The 19,541-nt window shown below is 53.1% G+C and overlaps 1 protein-coding gene across 12 annotated transcripts in view; it reads right to left on the bottom strand.

The window, feature by feature from the left end:
* Nucleotides 1–19,541, bottom strand: part of svila (supervillin a) — a 62,517-nt gene that overhangs the window by 20,184 nt on the left and 22,792 nt on the right. For 4 of the 12 annotated variants that reach the window (XM_060044581.1, XM_060044589.1, XM_060044582.1 and 1 more), the window contains exons 7-19: nucleotides 17,558–18,475; nucleotides 16,642–16,788; nucleotides 15,787–15,821; nucleotides 13,597–13,661; nucleotides 12,915–13,051; nucleotides 11,039–11,396; nucleotides 10,264–10,335; nucleotides 7,575–8,412; nucleotides 5,650–5,812; nucleotides 3,363–3,504; nucleotides 1,870–1,923; nucleotides 921–1,001; nucleotides 114–161 (exon numbers count right to left, since the gene is read on the bottom strand). In XM_060044581.1, the coding sequence (XP_059900564.1) occupies nucleotides 114–161; nucleotides 921–1,001; nucleotides 1,870–1,923; nucleotides 3,363–3,504; nucleotides 5,650–5,812; nucleotides 7,575–8,412; nucleotides 10,264–10,335; nucleotides 11,039–11,396; nucleotides 12,915–13,051; nucleotides 13,597–13,661; nucleotides 15,787–15,821; nucleotides 16,642–16,788; nucleotides 17,558–18,475 (3,058 nt within the window). The remainder of the gene's footprint in view (nucleotides 1–113; nucleotides 162–920; nucleotides 1,002–1,869; nucleotides 1,924–3,362; nucleotides 3,505–5,649; nucleotides 5,813–7,574; nucleotides 8,413–10,263; nucleotides 10,336–11,038; nucleotides 11,397–12,914; nucleotides 13,052–13,596; nucleotides 13,662–15,786; nucleotides 15,822–16,641; nucleotides 16,789–17,557; nucleotides 18,476–19,541) is intronic. The other 8 variants (XM_060044583.1, XM_060044580.1, XM_060044584.1 and 5 more) reach the window with 8 other exon arrangements.

Raw genomic sequence — 19,541 nt, 5'->3', positions numbered from 1 at the left:
TGGGATGTGAACAGATCTGTGAACTGGGACCAGAACCGGCTAGTGTACAGTTGTGGAACACTGTGGGGGGGAGGTGGGTAGTGGGGGGGGGGGGGGGGGGGGGTCGTGGTCACCTTCCTCCTCCAGGGATGTCTCTCGTCCAACAGCAGGGATCTAGAGGCCTTCACAACAACCGGTGAAATGACAGGAGGGTCGGAGAGGCAGCAGAACCCAGGGAAGAAAGAGGAGCAGTGAGATGGAGGATGAGGAACGTCCCGGGGGGGGGGGGGGGGGGGGGGGGCAGGAAGCTGCGGGTGCACCATGCACCCCCCAGATCACAGCGGGGGTCTGCACGCTGCAGAAGCGAAGCTTGAGCTCAGCGCACAGACAGCGTGTTGTTCAACACAGAGCGCTTTGGCAGGCTGGGATCTGAATGTCTCTTACTACAGAACTTTAGAATAGCCTGGACTGTGCGTCAGGTGTGGGACCGACGGACAGGATGTGGTGGGAGTGTTGCGGGGGAGGATGGTTTGCTCACGGGTTAGGTAAGCGGCGACACGTACGAGATGAGCAATGTTTAAAAGAAGCAGCCTATAAATAAATGACTTTACTCCTAGCTCTGTATCACATCACAAAGTGCTAGAAAGAACAGACAGAAATCGAGTCTTTTCCATTTTAAAACGCTTGCGTGTGAGAAGAGCAGAATGGGTACTGTCCAATACTTGTCCTACTTCCTAGCTTCCTATCCTTTGCTTCCTACAGGCATGCGCATGACATCTTCACCCTACAGTCTCTGATGGCACTGACCACATAGGGCCGAGGTGGTGGGTTATGAGATGCATCTCAGCCCATGGAGCAGGAGGCAGAGCATGCAGCAGACAGACAGTAGGCGGACAGACAGCGTGAAGCAGACAGCAGGGGGCCGTGAGGAGGGTTCCTACCTGGCTGCTGGCCTCGCTGGGGGGGTAGGTGTAGAGCGGGAGCTCAGAAGCAAGCGAGACCGTGGAGGAGAAGGTGGGCTCCTACCGAGAGACGGGCGCAGGTGATGGGGAAGAAGAGGAGAGCATGCACATGACGCGCACACACACGACAAAAACACACACATACACACACAAACACCATGAATCTCGAAAGGAGGACAGAATCCCAGTAGTAACTAATGACTCTGAAGCTCTTTCTCCAAACTAGGCTGATGGAAGGAAAATGAGAAGATGTCCATATTGTCCATGATTTTTTTAGTTAATATAATTTGTGTTTGAAATTGTAAATAATTATACTTGAAAATACTTTTGTTTTGAGAATTGTCTTACACTCTCAAAGTTCTAAAATCAGACCTCCATCGTTTCATGACCTCAACTTTGAATCAATGAAAACATTTCACCACGCAGTCCCCGATGCAAACAACGTACCCCAGCGTCGTTTCAAACCATTTCCTGTTGTTTTAATGAAGGCTCTCATTACAGCAGCTCTACTTTATAGATACACCTTGATCTCAGCGCACCGCAACACCAACGCCGGCCCACAAACCGAACCAGGTCCATGCAACGAAACACCAGACCCCACCTTCAAAACACAACGCCTCTGGGAGTGCGGGAGGGAATATCTTCAAACACACCGTTCAGTGATGGAGAGATGGGTGAGTGAGTGAGTGAGTGAGTGAGTGAGTGAGTGAGTGAGTGAGAGAACGTGCATGAGTGTTAGTTGTATTTAGTTAGATAGATCAGTCTGCAGCCAACCATGACGTGGCCCTGCTGAAACAGTTACGGTAAGTATTTTCCAGGGCTGAGTCTAAGCCTGGAGCAGGTGTTGGCGTGCGTGTGGTTGTGCACGTGGGTGTGCACGTGGGTGTGCACGCGGGTGTACACGGGGGGCCGCGTGCATCGGCCTTACCCAGAGCTCTTCTGACACATCACACCCATCAATCACCATGGCTGCCTCGCCTTCCTACAGACGAGGGGGGGAGGGGGGGAGGGGAGAGGGACAGGGGGGGGGGGGGGGGAAGGTGTTGAGTGGGGGGAGGAAATGTCCCTCCCCCCCAACAAACAAGGTCACAGCCAGAATCACAACAAGACGGAACCAGACGGGAATGTCCACGGTCCAGTCGCAGCTCCTTAACGGATTAGCGGCGGTTAAAGTGGAACGAGGCCAGCATGTGATCAGCTGGGATAAAGACTGGAACACCTCAGGCCTCAACCAACCCCGTGTCGGTCCAATCGGCGTTCAGGGGCCTCACCCGAGAGAACCACAGAGAGCCACTTCCCCTTGACCCCTAGCTGACCCCTAGCTGACCTCCACCGGTGCCCTTAAAAGTGACCAACCGATTCAACAAAACCCACTTTTTTCTACAGATTAAATATTTAAGTCTGTGAAGAGAAATAAACTAACAGAATGAGTTTATTTTGTGAAATCTTACAGGTAGTCTATTGTAAACCGTTTCAGTAACCGTTTATAAAAGCAATAAGCCACTTTCTGAAGTCTAACGATGCCCCTGGCTGCTCTACATCACAGCAAACCACTGTAGACCTCACTGCTTAGGTAGCCGAGTGGGAATTAGCCTCCGTAAGAAAGTACAGCGATGAAAGAAGAGATCAGCCATGCAGAGGAGGAACGTTTATTATGAATAAGAAGACAGAGGTGAAAACAGAAAGCATGGAAACATAAAAAAAATGACGTCAAACAAACAAGGTTAAAATTATATGACAGACAGATGATTCTTAATTACACAATTATTACAAAAAAAAAGTGAAATATGTACAGCAGGAAATTTATTGCAAGGCAGTTGCTGATGAACTAAGCATTCATTAACAGTTATTAGTGAGCTAGTATACGCATGCATTACATGTATAATTACATCGTTAGAACAACATTCAACACCACGATAAACATGTTAATGTGACAGAACAGAAAGGAGAAGGAAAGAGCCAGCCAACACGTATGCGCTCAGATTCAAGACCTCTAACAAACGTTAATGTGTTTACCGTTACGCGTGCACTTCAAACACTCACCCATTCATGCACACCTTCACACACCGACGGCGGTGTCAACCACGCAAGGCAACAGCCAGCTCGTCGCTGCAAACTCCTCGACACTCAAGCAAGGAGGAGCCGGGGTTTTTAACCAGCTGCCTTCCGGTTCCCAGCCAACCGTCTCTACCTCCCGAGCCCCGTCCCGCCCCATTAGCCTGGGGACGTGACGGCCTGGTCTACCCCTTCACCGGGCCCCTCCGAGGCCCCCGTCACACTGCAAGACCTACCGACCCGACACCGGCTGCAGAACACCGTCTTCTCCTCCCCCCAGACCTCCTTAACGCATAACCGCACGGAGCCTCTGAGGAGCGGGGCGGTGACCTCCAGAGGTGAGAGGTCAGAGGTCACAGGGTTTACCTTCCGGAGGTTCCGCTCCGTCTCCCACAGGGGGGCGCTGGTGTCCGCCATCACCGCCGCCGCCGTCGTCACGCCGGCTTCCTGCTTCCTGTTGATGCGGTTCCTCCAGTCCTCCTCGCCGCTCTTCTTCAGCAGCGCCAGGCTGGAGACGCGGAAAAACAAAATGGTGGACGTTAGGTTTAAGGTGAATTCAAGATCGAGGTGGCGCTGGTGGGAAAGACTAGATTCCATGAGAACCAACCTATAGCGGTCCCAAGTTGAGGACTGAAACTAACTGTGGTTTTTGGAATCATTCGGTCTAAACTTTTTTATGTTCATATAAATAACATCAAAAGTTACACAATAATTTAAACTGATGTGGTAGATGTTCTTTATCTGACAATTACCCTAGAAAAAAATGAAATAATAATCTATTCCTTTTATGAAGATCCATGGAGCAAATATTTGAATCGAACTGGCACATTAAGCAGCAAAGAATTGTACTTGATGAAGAACTTAAACCAATAACCAGATTTTATCCATTTTCTGTCGACTGACTCATTGCTTAATCAACTAGTTATTGCCTTCCTAAATAAGTCTAATAAGAACCTGGAGCAGGGTTACTGATGGACGCACCACATCTACCCTGCAGTACCCAGTTAACCAATCACAGCTGCAGCCTGTTGACCTATTAATACTTTGTGCACATCGCCGCTGGACGACCAATGATGTCCGTCTGAGGTGCCAGTCACTGTCCCTCGGGACTCTAGATGTATTATTGTCCAACAGTGTGCGATAGGTGGGTAAATATACACGGTTAGTGCACAAAGTCTGGCATGACAAACAGAGCCATTGTAAGCATGGGGTAGGTCAAAATCTGAAGAATGTCATCCGATGCATAAACTATCCCAAAATGATTGAGATGTAAAGGTATTCAGTGGGAACAAACGGGCTTTTGCACAGAGGCAAAGAGCAACGGGAAGAGAGGTTGGTGTGTTTGCAGTGACCTCTAGCCTCCCAGCGGCAGACCTCAGACCAGCCGATGGGAGGATGCAAAGTAAGGAGGTAGCACTGAGTGGAAGAGAAGCTTCATCTATCTTGACACCAGCGTACAGTCTTCCTCACAGCCCAGTGGGATAGTGCGGTCACAGCAGAACGGGAAACACACTATCGTGGGAAAATTAATCATAATGATAATTTAAAATGATATACAAATGATATAAACCTTGTTAACATTGATAGTAGTCAATTGAAAATACATTTGTATACATTCTTGTCTTCAGCCATCTCCCTTCCTCTGTCTAACTGAAAGGGCATCAAATAGTTTGCTTTTGCGTTGCCACTGGAGCCATGCAGTCTGACACAGGCCAATCCACAGACTTCCTCTGATGTGTGGATTCATTGAACTGCGTGGCAGCCTTGCAGACAGGTCCACCTCACCCATAGTGTATTGCACATGGACTTGGTCTTTCCTGCCATGGCCAATCCTAAACTCTCAACGATGGTCACTCCCCCACACCTTTGTGTTAACTGCCCACCATGTGAAAGTTTCCCTCTATGAATCATGCACACCCACTGTCTGACGATACGTGCTCGGTAGAAACACTGCCTCTATCTTCCCATGATCCTGCTCTCAATTACATCAAGAAGGGTCCTAAAATAACTGAATCATATTTACTCAACACACACACACACACACACACACACACACACACACACACACACACACACACACACACACACACACACACACACACACACACACACACACACACACACACACACACACACACACACACACACACACACACACACACGTAATCCCATTATGTTGTATTATTAAATCAATAACATGGATGGCTTGACATAACAGCAGTTATGTTTTCAGTCCTTTTGATGTCAAATCAAATCTCAGGCCTCAACCATCGATGCATTAAAATAATTCAAAAAATGATTTTTAAAAAGGCTGGCGTCATAGTAAATCCATGTCCTGAACACTGTGCTGAATATTACACATGCACCCAGCGAACAGGAAGAGCTAGCTTCAGCAGGCTAGTGTTCCGACTGCATAACGAGCTCTGGAACCGGACACCTAATCAATAGCAGTCCGCGTCGATGGCTCGTGCGTTTCCATCGCATTTCCCGATCCAAACACAAACATTTTGAATCAAGTGCTCGCCATAAAAGTTGAGCTCGATCACTGTGAGCACGTCTTTAAGAACTGCACTTTAGAAGAGCTTTGACGCACACACACACACACACACACACACACACACACACGGTGGGGGGGGGTTCGGGGGGGGCTCACCGGTCCTTGATTGACATCTGTCTGGCGGTCAGCTTCCTGGTGCGGTCGGTCACCAGGTCAGGCTCGTCGAACTGGTAGGTGACTCCGCCCAGGTCCATGGCGAGGTCCCCCCCCGGGGGGCGCTGAGCAGACCGGGGGTCTGGTCTGGAAGACTCTGGGGGCTCTGCAGAGAGAGGGGCACCACAGAGAGAGAGACAGAGAGACAGAGAGAGAGAGAGGAGCACCACAGAGAGAGAGAGAGAGAGAGACAGAGAGAGAGGAGCACCACAGAGAGAGACAGAGAGAGAGAGGAGCACCACAGAGAGAGACAGAGAGAGAGAGGAGCACCACGGAGAGACAGAGACAGAGACAGAGAGAGACAGAGACAGAGACAGAGACAGAGAGAGGAGCACCACGGAGAGAGAGAGAGAGAGAGAGAGAGACAGAGACATGGACAGAGACAGAGAGAGAGACGAGCACCAGGGAGAGAGAGAGAGAGAAAGGGAGGGAGACCGAGAGAGGGAGAGAAAGATGAATCAATAACCCATCCAGGCAGCAGAGTCCACCAGCCAGTCAATCGACAAGCCACAAAACTGTTGTCATGCGTTTTTTTCATACTCACACAAACACACACAAACACACACGCACACACACACGCTGCAAACTCAGCAGTGTGTCGGAGCAGAGTAGCGTGGGAAAGCAGCCAGCGTCGCACCTCACCACCGCCCCGTCGTACCGTCCCACTGCCTCACGAAGCCTTCGCGCTCTCTCTCACTCTCTCTCTCTCTCTCTCTCTCACCCCACACTGGTCGTCTGAGCAACGGTAACCAGAGAGCTGCTGCTAGGACCCTCCCTCCATCAATAACCCCCCCCCCCCCCCCCCCGCCCACAAGCTGTCCCCTCGCAGCGCTGGGGTCAGTGGGAGGCAGGGAGGAGGCGCGCCTCTCTGCTCTGATGCATCACACCCACGTGTTTGTTTTCCACCCTCGCTGCCGTGTGCGTGTGGGTAGAAGCTACGGCCATGACACGCACAGCTAGGACCCAGTCGCTACGGCAACGACAGAGAGACGGGGAGAGAAAGAGAGACAGAAAGAGAGACAGACTGAGCAATAGAGAGACTGAGAGACAGAGAGATGGAGAGAGAGAGAGAGAAAGAGAGACAGAAGAGAGAGAGACAGAAACCAGAGACCAGATAGAGACAGACCAGAGACCAGAGAGAGAGAGAGAGAGAGAGAGAAAAATAGACCGAGACAAAAGTGAGATAAACAGAGGAGACAGAGACAGATCAGAGAGAAACTGAGACTGAGCGAGCGAGCGACCACAACCAGGACGTCATGACATTGTCACAGACAACACAGGAAATGTGGTATTCAGAGAAAACAAGTCCAAGTTTTAAAGTCAAATCAACTGCGATGAGCGGATTTCCCGTATTGATATTGTCTCTACCGAACATTCATAACTGTAACAGCTCAGCCACAGGCAATATTGTGATAGCTTTAGAGATTATGAGTGCATAGGACCACGAGGGATCGTACAGTTGAACACAAAGCAAGCAAACAAGAGCTCCGTAGGGGATGTGAGGCTGCCGCAAGGAACCACTGAACGGTTTGCCCCGACTCCATCTCAATCGACTATCTGTTGCTCTCTCTGGTGTCCCCATCACTAGTTAGGGCTGGTTAACTGGACTACATACTCGTCATCACGACCATCTCAGAGTACATTCCTCTGCCACATTCATCTGTTCCAGGGATCAATGCGACACAAAAGTAAAATAAAAGTCCAGTAAATGAGTGGAACTGGGTGACATATGGAGGATATTAGGGTGACACTAGTATCGTGACCTCTTAGAATGCGCGTCTCTACGTTCAGCGATGCCCTATCCCTGATGGGTGAATGAAACCAGATAAGCAGCAGCAGCAGCATCATGTCCGTGAACAAAGCCTTACCTTCTCCGACAGACCAGCTCCTGTGGGATTCTGGGAAGTGTAGTTCCAGCGGCTCCTTCAGCGCGACGGCGTGCTCCTCCCTCCTCTGGAGCTCCTGGCTCTCTGAGCCCAGCCGCGCTCCCTGCCCCCTCCCCTTCCCCCTGGCCAGCTGCTCCTCCTCCTCCTCATCGTCTGCCTCCTCCCTCTCTCTGCTCCTCCTCTCCCTAGAGAGCTGCCTCTGCTCCTCCTCCTCCTCCCTCTCTCTGCTCCTCCTCTGCTCCTCTTCCTCCCTGGAGAGCTGCCTCTGCTCCTCCTCCTCCTCCTCCCTCTCTCTGCTCCTCCTCTGCTCCTCTTCCTCCCTGGAGAGCTGCCTCTGCTCCTCCTCCTCCTCCCTCTCTCTGCTCCTCCTCTCCCTCTCCTCCTCCCTCTCTCTGCTCCTCCTCTCCCTCTCCTCCTCCCTCTCTCTGCTCCTCCTCTGCCTCTGCTCCTCCTCCTCTTCCCTCTCTCTGCTCCTCCTCTCCTCCTCCTCCTCCTCCTCCCTCTCTCTGCTCCTCCTCTGTCTCTGCTCCTCCTCCTCCTCCTCCTCCCTCTCTCTGCTCCTCCTCTCCCTGGGGGGCTGGGGGAGGCCAGACTGTCGGGGCGCTGCCTCAGGGGACGGCAGCTTCCTCTTCCCCTCCCTAGCGGCCACGCCCTCCTCCCCCTGGGACACGGGGGCCCGGGACGTCCTCTGGGAGGGGGCAGCAGCGAGCTGGAGGTCCCCGGCGTGGTCCGTGGAGACCGTGCCCCCGGTCCTCAGGGTTACGGACTGGGTTGATTTAGAAGAGTGGGGGCCAGCCCTCGTACCAGGGGCATTGTGGAGCTGGAGGTTGGGGAGAGAGAGAGAGAGAGATGAGAGAGGGATATGAGAGAGAGAGAGAGAACGAGAGAACGAGAGAGAGAGAACGATGAGAGAGAGAGAGAGAACGAAAGAGAGAACGAGAGAGAGAGGGAGAACGAGAGAGAGAGAGAGAACGAGAGGGATGAAAGAGAGAGAGAGGGATGAGAGAGAGAGAATGAGAGAGAGAGAACGAGAGAGAGATGAGAGAGGCCGAGAACGAGAGAGAGATGAGAGATATAGATGAGAGAGAGAGATGAGAGAGAGAGAGAGAGAGAGAGAGAACGAGAGAGAGATGAGAGAGCGAGAGACTGAGAGGCAGAGAAATATAAAGAAAGAAAAAGATCAGTGCAGGAGATATTGTGTAGAAACAGACACACACACACACACACACACACACACACACACACACACACACACACACACACACACACACACACACACACACACACACACACACACACACACACACACACACACACACACACACACACACACACACACACACACATGAGAATCCAGCTGAGTTATCAGTGGCGGAGTGACTCATTTCCTGTGCATCAAAGGGCCGTCTGTCTACGGCAAGCAGCTCAGCGAACACAAAGCCATGCCACGCCCCTCTAATCCCCAAGAGAGACAGTGCTGGGGCCGGCCATCCACATGCAAAACCATTCAAAACCCCAAATCCAGACCCAAGTCCAGAGCTGAGACCTGATACCGCCACATCACTCCAGCCCTTGACCTTTACAAGGTGAGTCAGGTAAATCAAAGAGTTCTTTATGTAAAACGCCATGGTTACCATTTTATAGACGCATTTACGTCCTTTAAATCCTCTACAACTGAGGGGAACAGTTAGAGTCTTCAAAGTGTATGGGGCAAATATTTAAAAAGATTCAATATTTATTGTCCACTACAGAATAAAATGCACTCCTAGCAAATCAAACATGTTGGTCCGTCTCTCTTGCTGCTGTCTGGATCCCGATTGAGGAACCTAAAGGAGGGAGTGAAATGAGCCGCTGACAACTGGCCGCTTCTCAGAGCTTGACCACCGGGGCTGAGGAGGTAATTGACTCGTTCTGCTTCTGCCTCCAAACACACGATCCTTTCACTCATCTAGCCGTGCTGAAATACCGCCAGGGGCCCCTCCAGCCTCCATCTCAGCCAGGGGCCCCTCCAGCCTCCATCTCAGCCAGGGGCCCCGCCATCTCCACCAGGGGCCCCTCCATCTCCACCAGGGGCCCCGCCATCTCCACCAGGGGCCCCGCCATCTCCACCAGGGGCCCCGCCATCTCCACCAGGGGCCCCTCCAGCCTCCATCTCAGCCAGGGGCCCCTCCATCTCAGCCAGGGGCCCCTCCAGCCTCCATCTCAGCCAGGGGCCCCTCCAGCCTCCATCTCAGCCAGGGGCCCCTCTATCTCACCCAGGGGCCCCTCCACCCTCCATCTCACCCAGGGGCCACACGTACGCCAGACTTCTCAGCGGCAATGCGGGCAATCAAAAAAACGGTCAAGTCAGCCATTGGCCCCTTCATCTCAAATGAGCCGCAACCCGACGACTTCCACACCCACGGTGCCGTCACAGCAACAATGACATCACTCTAACTGTAACATCACACCGACGGACAAGAAGCCAGAAGACAGGACAGGACGGGACGGTAGAGTCAGCCTTCGTTCGTGCACGGATGAGCCACAACACGGTGTCATCACACTTTAACGGACATGAAGCCAGACCACAGGGCAGAACAGAAGCGCGACAGAAAAACACATCTCAAGACAGCCAGCCCGGACTCTGAGGGGCCCAGCCCAGCAGTGGGGGCCTCGGGCCCCGGGGCCTTACGTGGAAGCCCTCTATGGGGCTGTGGGAGGAGTCAGAGCGCGTTAGCCCGTCGGAGCTCAGGTCTGAGAGGTCCTGGGGTACAAAAACACACACGCTGACACCTTTAAGACTTCTCTAGGACGAGGACACTGAGGACCTGAGGCTGAGGCGACTGGCGGACATTAGAAGACGTTTCAGGGCTGGTCCGAGACAGGGGCTTTGTAGTTGAGGGGTTGGCATGAAACGAAAGGAAAAGGTTCTGCCGACTGAATGTCAACATTCATATCAGAAATCATTTTTGTTTTTAATTCCACTTACTTTACTTTAAATTACACTTGCAGTAAGGTACTGCCTGATTACATTGCAGTAAGTGATTGCAGTACAATTTCCAAATCTGTGGCGCTACTTATTTGAATTTAACAACACTTTTAGTAACTGTTGGTTTACAATTTACTAATTAACTGCCTGTTTACAATTCCCAAATCTGTGGTGTTCCTTAAGTTTCATAGTCAACTCACACTGAGTGAGTCAATAAAACTCACTCAGGATCACCTTGTCTAGTATTTGCTTATTCAGTACATCTGGTATGAATGATAGCGGGTCATTCCATTTGATAATGTCATTTAACTTCAATTGGAGTGGATTAAAAATATAATTTTAAAAGTGCGATCTATCGGCGGGTTCACTAACCAATGCTTAGTTTCACAGCCCTAAAAATAATTGATAATAATAAATATACACACAATATATAACAGTGATGGAGCATCGTATAGGACGATAGTGAAGCCCCGCCCACCTGCTCCATATCGCCCAGTGTGATTGGCTGGGTCTGGTAGCGGGCGTTTCCACGGCGCTGGCGGGAGTCCCCCTTGGCGCGGACCACCCGGGGGGGCGGCTGGGCCAGCCGGTTGAACAGCGCCATCTTCTCCGCCAGGCTGAGGCTGCACAGGTCCGGCTCCTCCGGCCCTTGGCTCTGGGCGGGCCCGGGGCCCCTGGGGTCCTGGGTGTGGGGCTCCTGGGTGGACGTCGCCCCCTGCTGGTGCTGCTGGGAGGCGCGGGCCTCCTGCGCGTCCTGGGCCAGCCGGGCCTCCTGCGCGTCCTGGGCCAGCCGGGCCTCCCGCACGGCGGAGCTCTGCTGGGACGAGGCCTGCAGGCTGCAGGGAAGACCCGGACCGGAGCGGGGAGACGAGGAGCGGAGGGACAGGCGGTGAGCACGGAGAGAGGGAGGCCGACTGGGCCGGGGGGGCATGCGACGCACAGCCCACTCTGCTGTGGGCGTGGCTACACTCAGCCACGCCCACAGAAGAATGGGCGTGGCTGTGGGTCACATGCTATGCCCACTCTGCTGTGGGCGTGGCTACACTCAGCCAAGGCAGAGTGGTCGTGGCTGTGGGTCACATGCTACACACAACCCATTCTGTTGTGGGCGTGGCTACACTCAACCACGCCCACAACAGAGTGGGCGTGGCAGTGGGTCACATGCTATACAGAGCCACGCCCACTCTGCTGTGGGCATGGCTGTAGTTGGCATGCAGGGGCCTACAGCAGAGTGGGCGTGGCTGTGGGTCACATGCTACACAGAGCCACGCCCACAGAAGTGTGGGTCTGCATTCTTAAAGGTGAGGTATAATGCCTCCATGTGTGAGTGTGATTAGCCGCTACAAGCTAGCTGTTTTGAAATTCTGCCTCTTCTGACATCACAAGTGGCCGTGTTGAAGTGCTTGTTACGGCTAATCACACTCACACCTGGTGGTATAATGTGTCACCTTTAAATATAACATCATATATAATAGAACAACAATGTGCATGAGTGAGGGGGCGATGTCACAGCTCCCAGAAGGAGAATCTAACGAAGACGTGCAATGCAAGGCCCACATGACTCACACTAGCGCCTCCACGTCGTGTAGTAACCTTTACATCCCAGAAGAGGGCGCCAAAGATCAACAACACAGAGCACACCGTGAACAAGACAGCAGACGCCTCTCTAACAGCTCACGATGCATTAGTCTCCTGTTAGAAGGCGTTAAAGACGCCCAAACACAGGCTGGTCTCCAGGCTACGACCCAGCGTTGGTCGGTCGCCCGTGCTCCGCGGCTGGCTACCTGCGGGGGGGGGGCAGAACGCTGTAGACTAGCGTGGTGCTGGGGACGCGCGCCGCCACCGCCGCCGCACTGCGCACGAGGGCAGACTGGGACTCAGCAGGAGGGGGGGAACTACAGGACAGGGGGGGGGCGGGCAGGGGGGGGGGGGGGGGGGGGGGGAGAGAACGATGGAGGTGGAGGTGAGCGGGGGATTTGGAGCAGAGACGCTAGGAGGCAGGAAGGCTCGGGTCAGAAACAGGGCTGGGAGGGGAAGGTTAAACGGAAGCCATGTTGGAAAGGTTCCTCTCTTATAGAAGATATATGGAATTGTGTTTCCCTCACATTATATTCAAGTTTACTCGCCGGAAACTCAGAAGAGGGCATTGAACATCCGTTTGTTACCCACAGACAAAGACTTCACGTGTAGAGACGAAGCACTTTGAATGTTTCACTAGAGCTTCTGGGTGAGTGAGTGAGGAGGTAGTGAGTAGGTGAGGTAGTGGCTGAGTGAGTGAGTGAGTGAGTGAGTGAGTGAGTGAGTGAGTGAGTGAGTGAGTGAGTGAGTGAGTGAGTGAGTGAGCGAGGACCTACGTGGCGGCGATGACCACCTCCTCGGTGGTGACGGGCTGGGTCCTGGAGCGGTCCTGTCCCCTCCTCAGCCTCCGCTCCACCGCCGCGTTGCGGGGCCGGGGCTTGGCCCCCCCGGGGTCTGCTCGCCGCTCCAGCTCCTGCAGGCCGGGCCCAGGGAACACACGGAGGAGCATGACGGACCGACCACAGAGCGGGAAAACAAGAGGAGCCTGGGAGCGTCCGGGACCAGGGAGTGTGGTGCGGTCCAGAGAGCTATGTTTGGAGTTTCAGGATTTGCATGAGTGGTTATCGAGGGTGGAGGCGAGGGTGGAGTCTGACAGAGAGCTCGTCTACAGGAGTGACACTCAGCTGATAATTTGCATAGAAAGGAGCGAAAACAAATGTCTCACTGCACAGCGATGGCTGCCCTGTCTGTGCCAAGGTTTCAGCTGGCGTGTTATGTACGATGGATTTAAATAAAGCGAATTTACTTACATATGTCTGCAAATGTAAGTAAATAAAATAAAATAAAACAGAATAATTGTACCGTGTGTGTCTGTAATCAGGGTTGAGGGTTTAGGCCTGTTTTAAGTCACATGTCACTCAGAACAGGACCGGTGAGAGATATCTCACCCAAAAAAGAGAGAGAAAGAGAGAGAGAGAGAGAGAGAGAGAGAGAGAGAGAGAGAGAGAGAGACCTTACCCTAAAGAGAGACCGCTTGGCCGCTACACTCAGCTTGGCTCTCTCGTCCAGAGTCTGCTCGTCAGCTGAGGGAGGAGACGGGATGGAGGAGACGAGACGAGAGGGGAAGGAGAGGCGACGAGAGGGAAAGGAGAGGAGACGAGAGGGGAAGGAGAGGAGGAGGAAGGGGAAGGAGAGGAGGAGGAAGGGGAAGGAGAGGAGGAGGAAGGAGAGGAGACGAGAGGGGAAGGAGAGGAGACGAGAGGGGAAGGAGAGGAGAAGAGAGGGGAAGGAGAGGAGGAGGAAGGGGAAGGAGAGGAGATGAGAGGGGAAGGAGAGGAGGAGGAAGGGGAAGGAGAGGAGGAGGAAGGGGAAGGAGAGGAGACGAGACGAGAGGGAAAGGAGTGGAGATGAGAGGGGAAGGAGAGGAGGAGGAAGGGGAAGGAGAGGAGGAGGAAGGGGAAGGAGAGGAGGAGGAAGGGGAGGCGACGAGAGGGGAAGGAGAGGAGGAGGAAGGGGAAGGAGAGGAGGAGGAAGGGAAGGTGACGAGAGGGGAAGGAGAGGCGACGAGAGGGGAAGGAGAGGCGACGAGAGGGGAAGGAGAGGAGACGAGAGGAGAAGGAGAGGAGAAGGAGAGGAGACGAGAGGGGAAGGAGAGGAAGAGGAAGTTGAAAAACAATTCAAACCTGGCACGTTACACTAAAGCAGCGGTCATGTGTGTAATGTAACAGACCTCACTGGAGATGCTATGTGATGGAATGACAGCGTAACGCATTTTGACCCGTCTCTGATTTAGTGCAGGATGCAAAATTGTACTTCAGCTGCAGTCGCATCAACTCTCGTAGCCACAAACCAAATTAAGTGCATATTTGCATGTCTAATATATCTTAGGAATTGGGTTGGATTTTACAGCTTTTACAGTGCATTTAGAGCAGGGGTGTCAAACGTACGGCCCACGGGCCGGATCAGGCCCGCGAACGGGTTTAATCCGGCCCGCGAGATGATTTTGTGAAGTACAGTATTGTAAAAAATAAATAAAAAATTATAATTTTTTTTTTTTTTTTTTTTTATAAACAAAAATCATTATGTGGATTGCATTGACTGGCACTGATTAATTTATTGTACATTGAACTACTGGACAATTGTGTGTAACTGGAAGTCACTTTGGAATGTAACGTAAAATGATCTGCTATTTTTCAATGAAGGAAACTTCTGAATGTGTCCACTAGAAGTCGCAATAGCAATTATGTTAAGCAAGCAAACTTTATACCGGGGCTGAGCAGGGAGCAAGTATAAACAGGTAGTGCAGCTAGCCCGGAGCTACCTTGTCGTTCTGCCTTACACTTTCAACATTTTGCGCTTTGGCACTCTCATTGCCCCAAAATGTCTCTGTCAAAAAGACGAAAAGTGGACACAGAGTGCAGAGTTTTCCAAGAAAAATGGTCATCGTCCTTTTTATTCACGGAAGTAAATGGGAAACCTGTGTTTGGTGTGCTCACAGCATGTTTAATTTTACATAATTATGCCATATTTTTACCGGTCCGGCCCACTTGGGAATAGATTATCCTCCATGTGGCCCCTGAGCTAAAATGAGTTTGACACCCCTGATTTAGAGTCACTGAGAGCACCGTGATTAAATACATTGTAAATTCCAGAGCTATTTGAAATTGCAGATGTGTTGATTGATATCAGGACTACTCTTTTGCCGTGTGGTCTGTTGTGCTTTATACATGTTGTAAATAATCTAAAATAAACTCTCTGGAAACCTTGCATATATTGAGACTTAAGATGGAACGCATTCTACCCGTGATTACAGACCCTGCCCGACATGTGGACCCAATTCACAGAGAATGAGGACTCACTGCTCGAGTGAATCGGCTGTCATTAGCTTTTACTGAGATGAGGTTAACCTGAGAGCTGTTTAGCCAATAGCCATGTGACGCGAGCAAAAACAGTTTGGAACTCAAGATCAACACAAAGCATTTCCATTGCTTTGAATGTCCTTCTAAAAGGCCTTCATAAACCAGTGAACCACTGTCTGAATAATACAGCAAACACGTTTTAGAACTAAGCGACCCTTGGAGCCCGAGAGCTCTACAGAGCATGTAGAGGAACACAGAACGAAGGCCTCAGTGCTAGCATCATCTTCTACCATGCTAACCTGGTCTATTACACAAGAACACAACGCAACTCGTTTGGAGAGCTACTTACCCTCAGCGCTGCTCAGATCAGAGATGACACAGGACCTTCAGACGGGAAGGACAAAACAGAGAGGTTCGTTAGCGCCAACGTTATTAACGTTAGCGTTTAACAGTCGGAGAACAAGGGTACGTGGTCTGGAGAAGGATTGGGAAATGAGCGTTTCCCAGAGCAGTTATGTAGCTTATGCAACGACGGGGTGTAAGTAGGAAGGAAAAATACATAGGAAATTAAATGACAGAGTGTATCAGAGCGAGACTTAGCCGGGGAATTACGCGGCATTAGAGGAGCCTACTGCACTGCAGGGTCCGATCCTTACTCAGGGCCAATCAACAACAATGGCCGAGTCATGCTACTCCGCTTTGGTCACATGAAACAGCACCAATAAGTCAGGCCGGGCCTGGACTCTGGACTGTGGGGGCTATACAGTAGGGAACTGATGTAACGGGCGTTGAGGTTAGCACACCTGCTCAAGGCGATGGTTAGCATGTGCATGAGGCCCTTCAGAAGACCCATTGTATCAGCTATCTACTTGTATTGGCTGGATGCTACACATTGCGCAGGTTCATTAGTCAATTATAGTATAGTGTGAGTAGTCGGGTCAAGGATCGTCCCGATTCGATTATAGATCTGCTCAAATCACTGAACCAAACCCCTGAGGTTGAGTCAGGACTTCTTCTGACATGCAGGACCTTCTACTGGTTTTCCATCACATGACATGCTGCTGAAGACCTCCCCCCTACTATTGGTCTAGTCCGACCCCCTAGTGGTCTACCAGTGCTCCACACAAGCCATGCTACTGGGGTCCACCCAACCTCGTGGTCCATCAGGACCCCACACGGGCCATGCTACTGGGGTCCCCCTCACCTAGAGGTCTCGTGGTGCTCAGCAGAGGTGATGGGCTGGGTCTTAAACCTCTCCGAGGTCTTCCTACTCTCCCCGGGATCCACGTACTGCCTAGGCCTGCGCCCCCTTTCCCCTCTCCAGGGGGCCCCTGGGCCAGGCAGCACCTCCCTGGGGGGGACGGGGGACGGGGGACGGGACCACACCCACAAGAGGGCAGAGGAGCCAAGCGAAGGCATCAGGGGAAACAGAGAAGAGAGGTGAGGAGAGGAGAGATCCAGGTGGGAGGTGCGATGGAGGACGGAAGTGATTTCAAGACGGAAACAGAGGCACGATTATGACATGGTTTGGACACACGGACACACCCCAGGCTCATGGTTGCGGACACACGGACACACGGACACACCCCAGGCTCATGGTTGCGGACACACCCCATGCTCTTTGGCTTTCAAATCAAGCGTGTGAACGTGGAACACTAGAGTGCTGGTTAGTTGATAGAGGACACGCCGGTTAGTACCAGTCCCGATCTATGAACCGGGCAACACACAGCAGCGCAAACGAACGGTACAAGCTTTACTCCCGAGTGAACAACGATCAAGCAGTGATGCTACGTTCAGGCCGTGCAACAGATTCATGTTCACATCACCCAAGGGTAAGTTCTCTGTTAGTCATTCATCAGCAGGCGATGGGCGGCAGCAGGCCCTGTGAGGCCATGTTAGGCAACGTGAGGCAGCAGGCGATGTGAGGCATTGAGGCAGTGAGGCAGCAGGTACTCAAGAGGCCATGTGAGGCAGCAGGCAATGTGAGGTAGTGAGGCAGTGAGGCAGCAGGCGATGTGAGGCATTGAGGCCGTTGGAGGCAGTGAGGCAGCAGGCATGGGAGGCAGCATGCGATGAGGCAGGACGGTGAAGCCATGGTGACTCTCTGCGGGACCACCTACAGCTCGGGCCTCTGGGTGTTGGCGGCGGCGGGGGTGGTGGTGGAGGTGCTGTCCAGGTAGGAGTGCCTGAGCTGGGCCACAGACATCTGGGCGTCCTCGTGGCTCCCTCCGTTACTGATCCCCCCGCGGCTGCTCCGGTGCCCCTCGGGGTCCGGGGCGTCTCGAGACCCCAGGGTCTGGGGGCGCCGGCTCTGCTGGCCGCCGGACCGCTCCGGTGCGGCGGCGGCGGCGGCGTGCCCCGCCCTGGTCTGCTCGGGAGCGGGGGCGGGGCCTCTGAGGCCGTGCTGTTCCTCCGCCCTCGGTCTGACGTCGTCGGCGGGAGGAGGAGGGTGGTGGTGGTGGTGGTGGGAGCCCTGCTCTGGGGGTCCGGTGAGACCCTCCCCTGCGTCCTCCCGCCCGGGTCCGGTCCTCCCCCTGGGGCCCGGTCCTCTGGTTCCCCCGGGGGCCTCCTCCGCCCCCAAGGCCAGGCCCAGGCTCCGGGCCCTGGGGGACCGATGGGGCTCCCGGTCCGCCCAGCCTCTCCGGGGGTCCTCCGTGCTCCTCTCCCGGCGGCGGACCTCCGACGGCAGCACGGCCTTCCTGCTGTTCAGGAGCCCGGACGTCTGCGCCTCCGTCCCGCCCTCCTCCGCTCCGCTGGGGAGCTGGGGCTGTGGGTCCTGGGGGCCCGGGGCCACGGCCACGGACAGGTAGGTGGGGCCACAGGCCCGGGTCTGGGGGCGGGGCGGGGGGTCTGCGGGGTGCTGACCGGAGCTCGGGGCCTGGTGGCGGGCCGCCGGCTCTGTGGGGTGCTGACTGGAGGACTGGGTCGGGGGGCCTCGGGTGGGCCTCCGGTAGGCCTGCAGGGGTTCAGGCGCGGGTCCCGGTTCGGGGCTCCTCTGGCGGCCCCCGTCGCGGGCCAGGCGCTCCCTAACTCGGATTCTTCAGGGGGAGAAAGAGGGCGGTTGAAACAACAGCGCCTCGGACGCGTTTAACCCCCGGCTCAGGCACTCGGACGGTCTGAAGAGGAGAGCGGCTCTCGTCCACCTCGTCATCGTCATACGCACGAAAGAGAACAATAATATGTCTATGCACATTTCTGAAAGATCGGCCTTGTGACCCCAGCTTCTGTCTCACCAGCAGTAGACCGCCAGAGAGGAAACATGGTGAGGTTGATTAGAACAGCCCGGAGTGGAACTATATAGGTAAATCTCCATTAACACCATTCTGAATAGACTTAGGCCTAATCCCATTTCTACCCCTTACCCCTTCCCCCTTGTTTGAAGGGGTAAGTGGAATACCGTCTTATCCTTGCTATCTTTGTTGTGTACGGGGTATGGGTTAACCTAGCTATTGTCATTGCTTGGCACTTGGTTCTACGAACATCCTTACTGTACTGACAGCGATAAATTGTTGTTTCTCTTCTTCTGACTATTGTACTTATTGTAAGTCGCTTTTGATAAGGGCATCTGCTAATTGCCCAAAATGTAAATGTACATTTGAAATGTCATTCTTCTTCCCCATGAAATCCCAAACCAAACCAGGAGAATCAGCTGGTGTACACCACACACGTATTATCGATCACAGCACAACCAGATGGATGAGGGGGTCGTTAGGCCATTTGAGGAACCACAACCTGATGAGTTATGGTGATGAGGATGGGAGGGCAGAAGCTGCTGAGATATCTATGCACTACGGAGAAGATAAGAGAGAAGATAGGACTTCTCCAAACATTGTAGGGGCGATAATGTCCCGCTACACGCCGATAAATAACAACCCAGGAAGGTCAAACACCCATTAGTACGTTTCCTTGAGTGGATTGAAACTCATTCATTATTAAATTTTTGTTTTTACAGAGTTAACCAAGCAGGGTTGGAGCGATCCAATGTTACGGGAGGAAGGTGGGTGATGGGTCAGACACAACCACTCTCCCCTGAGCGGGGGTACCTTGAGGGCCAGTTGATAAGAGAAGGGGTGTCGCCGTCAGCGTCAGTCTCCAAGTGCCAAT

This window comes from Gadus macrocephalus, chromosome 23, assembly GCF_031168955.1.
Source record: "Gadus macrocephalus chromosome 23, ASM3116895v1".
In the NCBI taxonomy this organism is placed as follows: Eukaryota; Metazoa; Chordata; class Actinopteri; order Gadiformes; family Gadidae; genus Gadus; species Gadus macrocephalus.
Note: the sequence above shows the minus strand (reverse complement) of the source record. Positions and strands in the feature narration are given on the sequence as shown.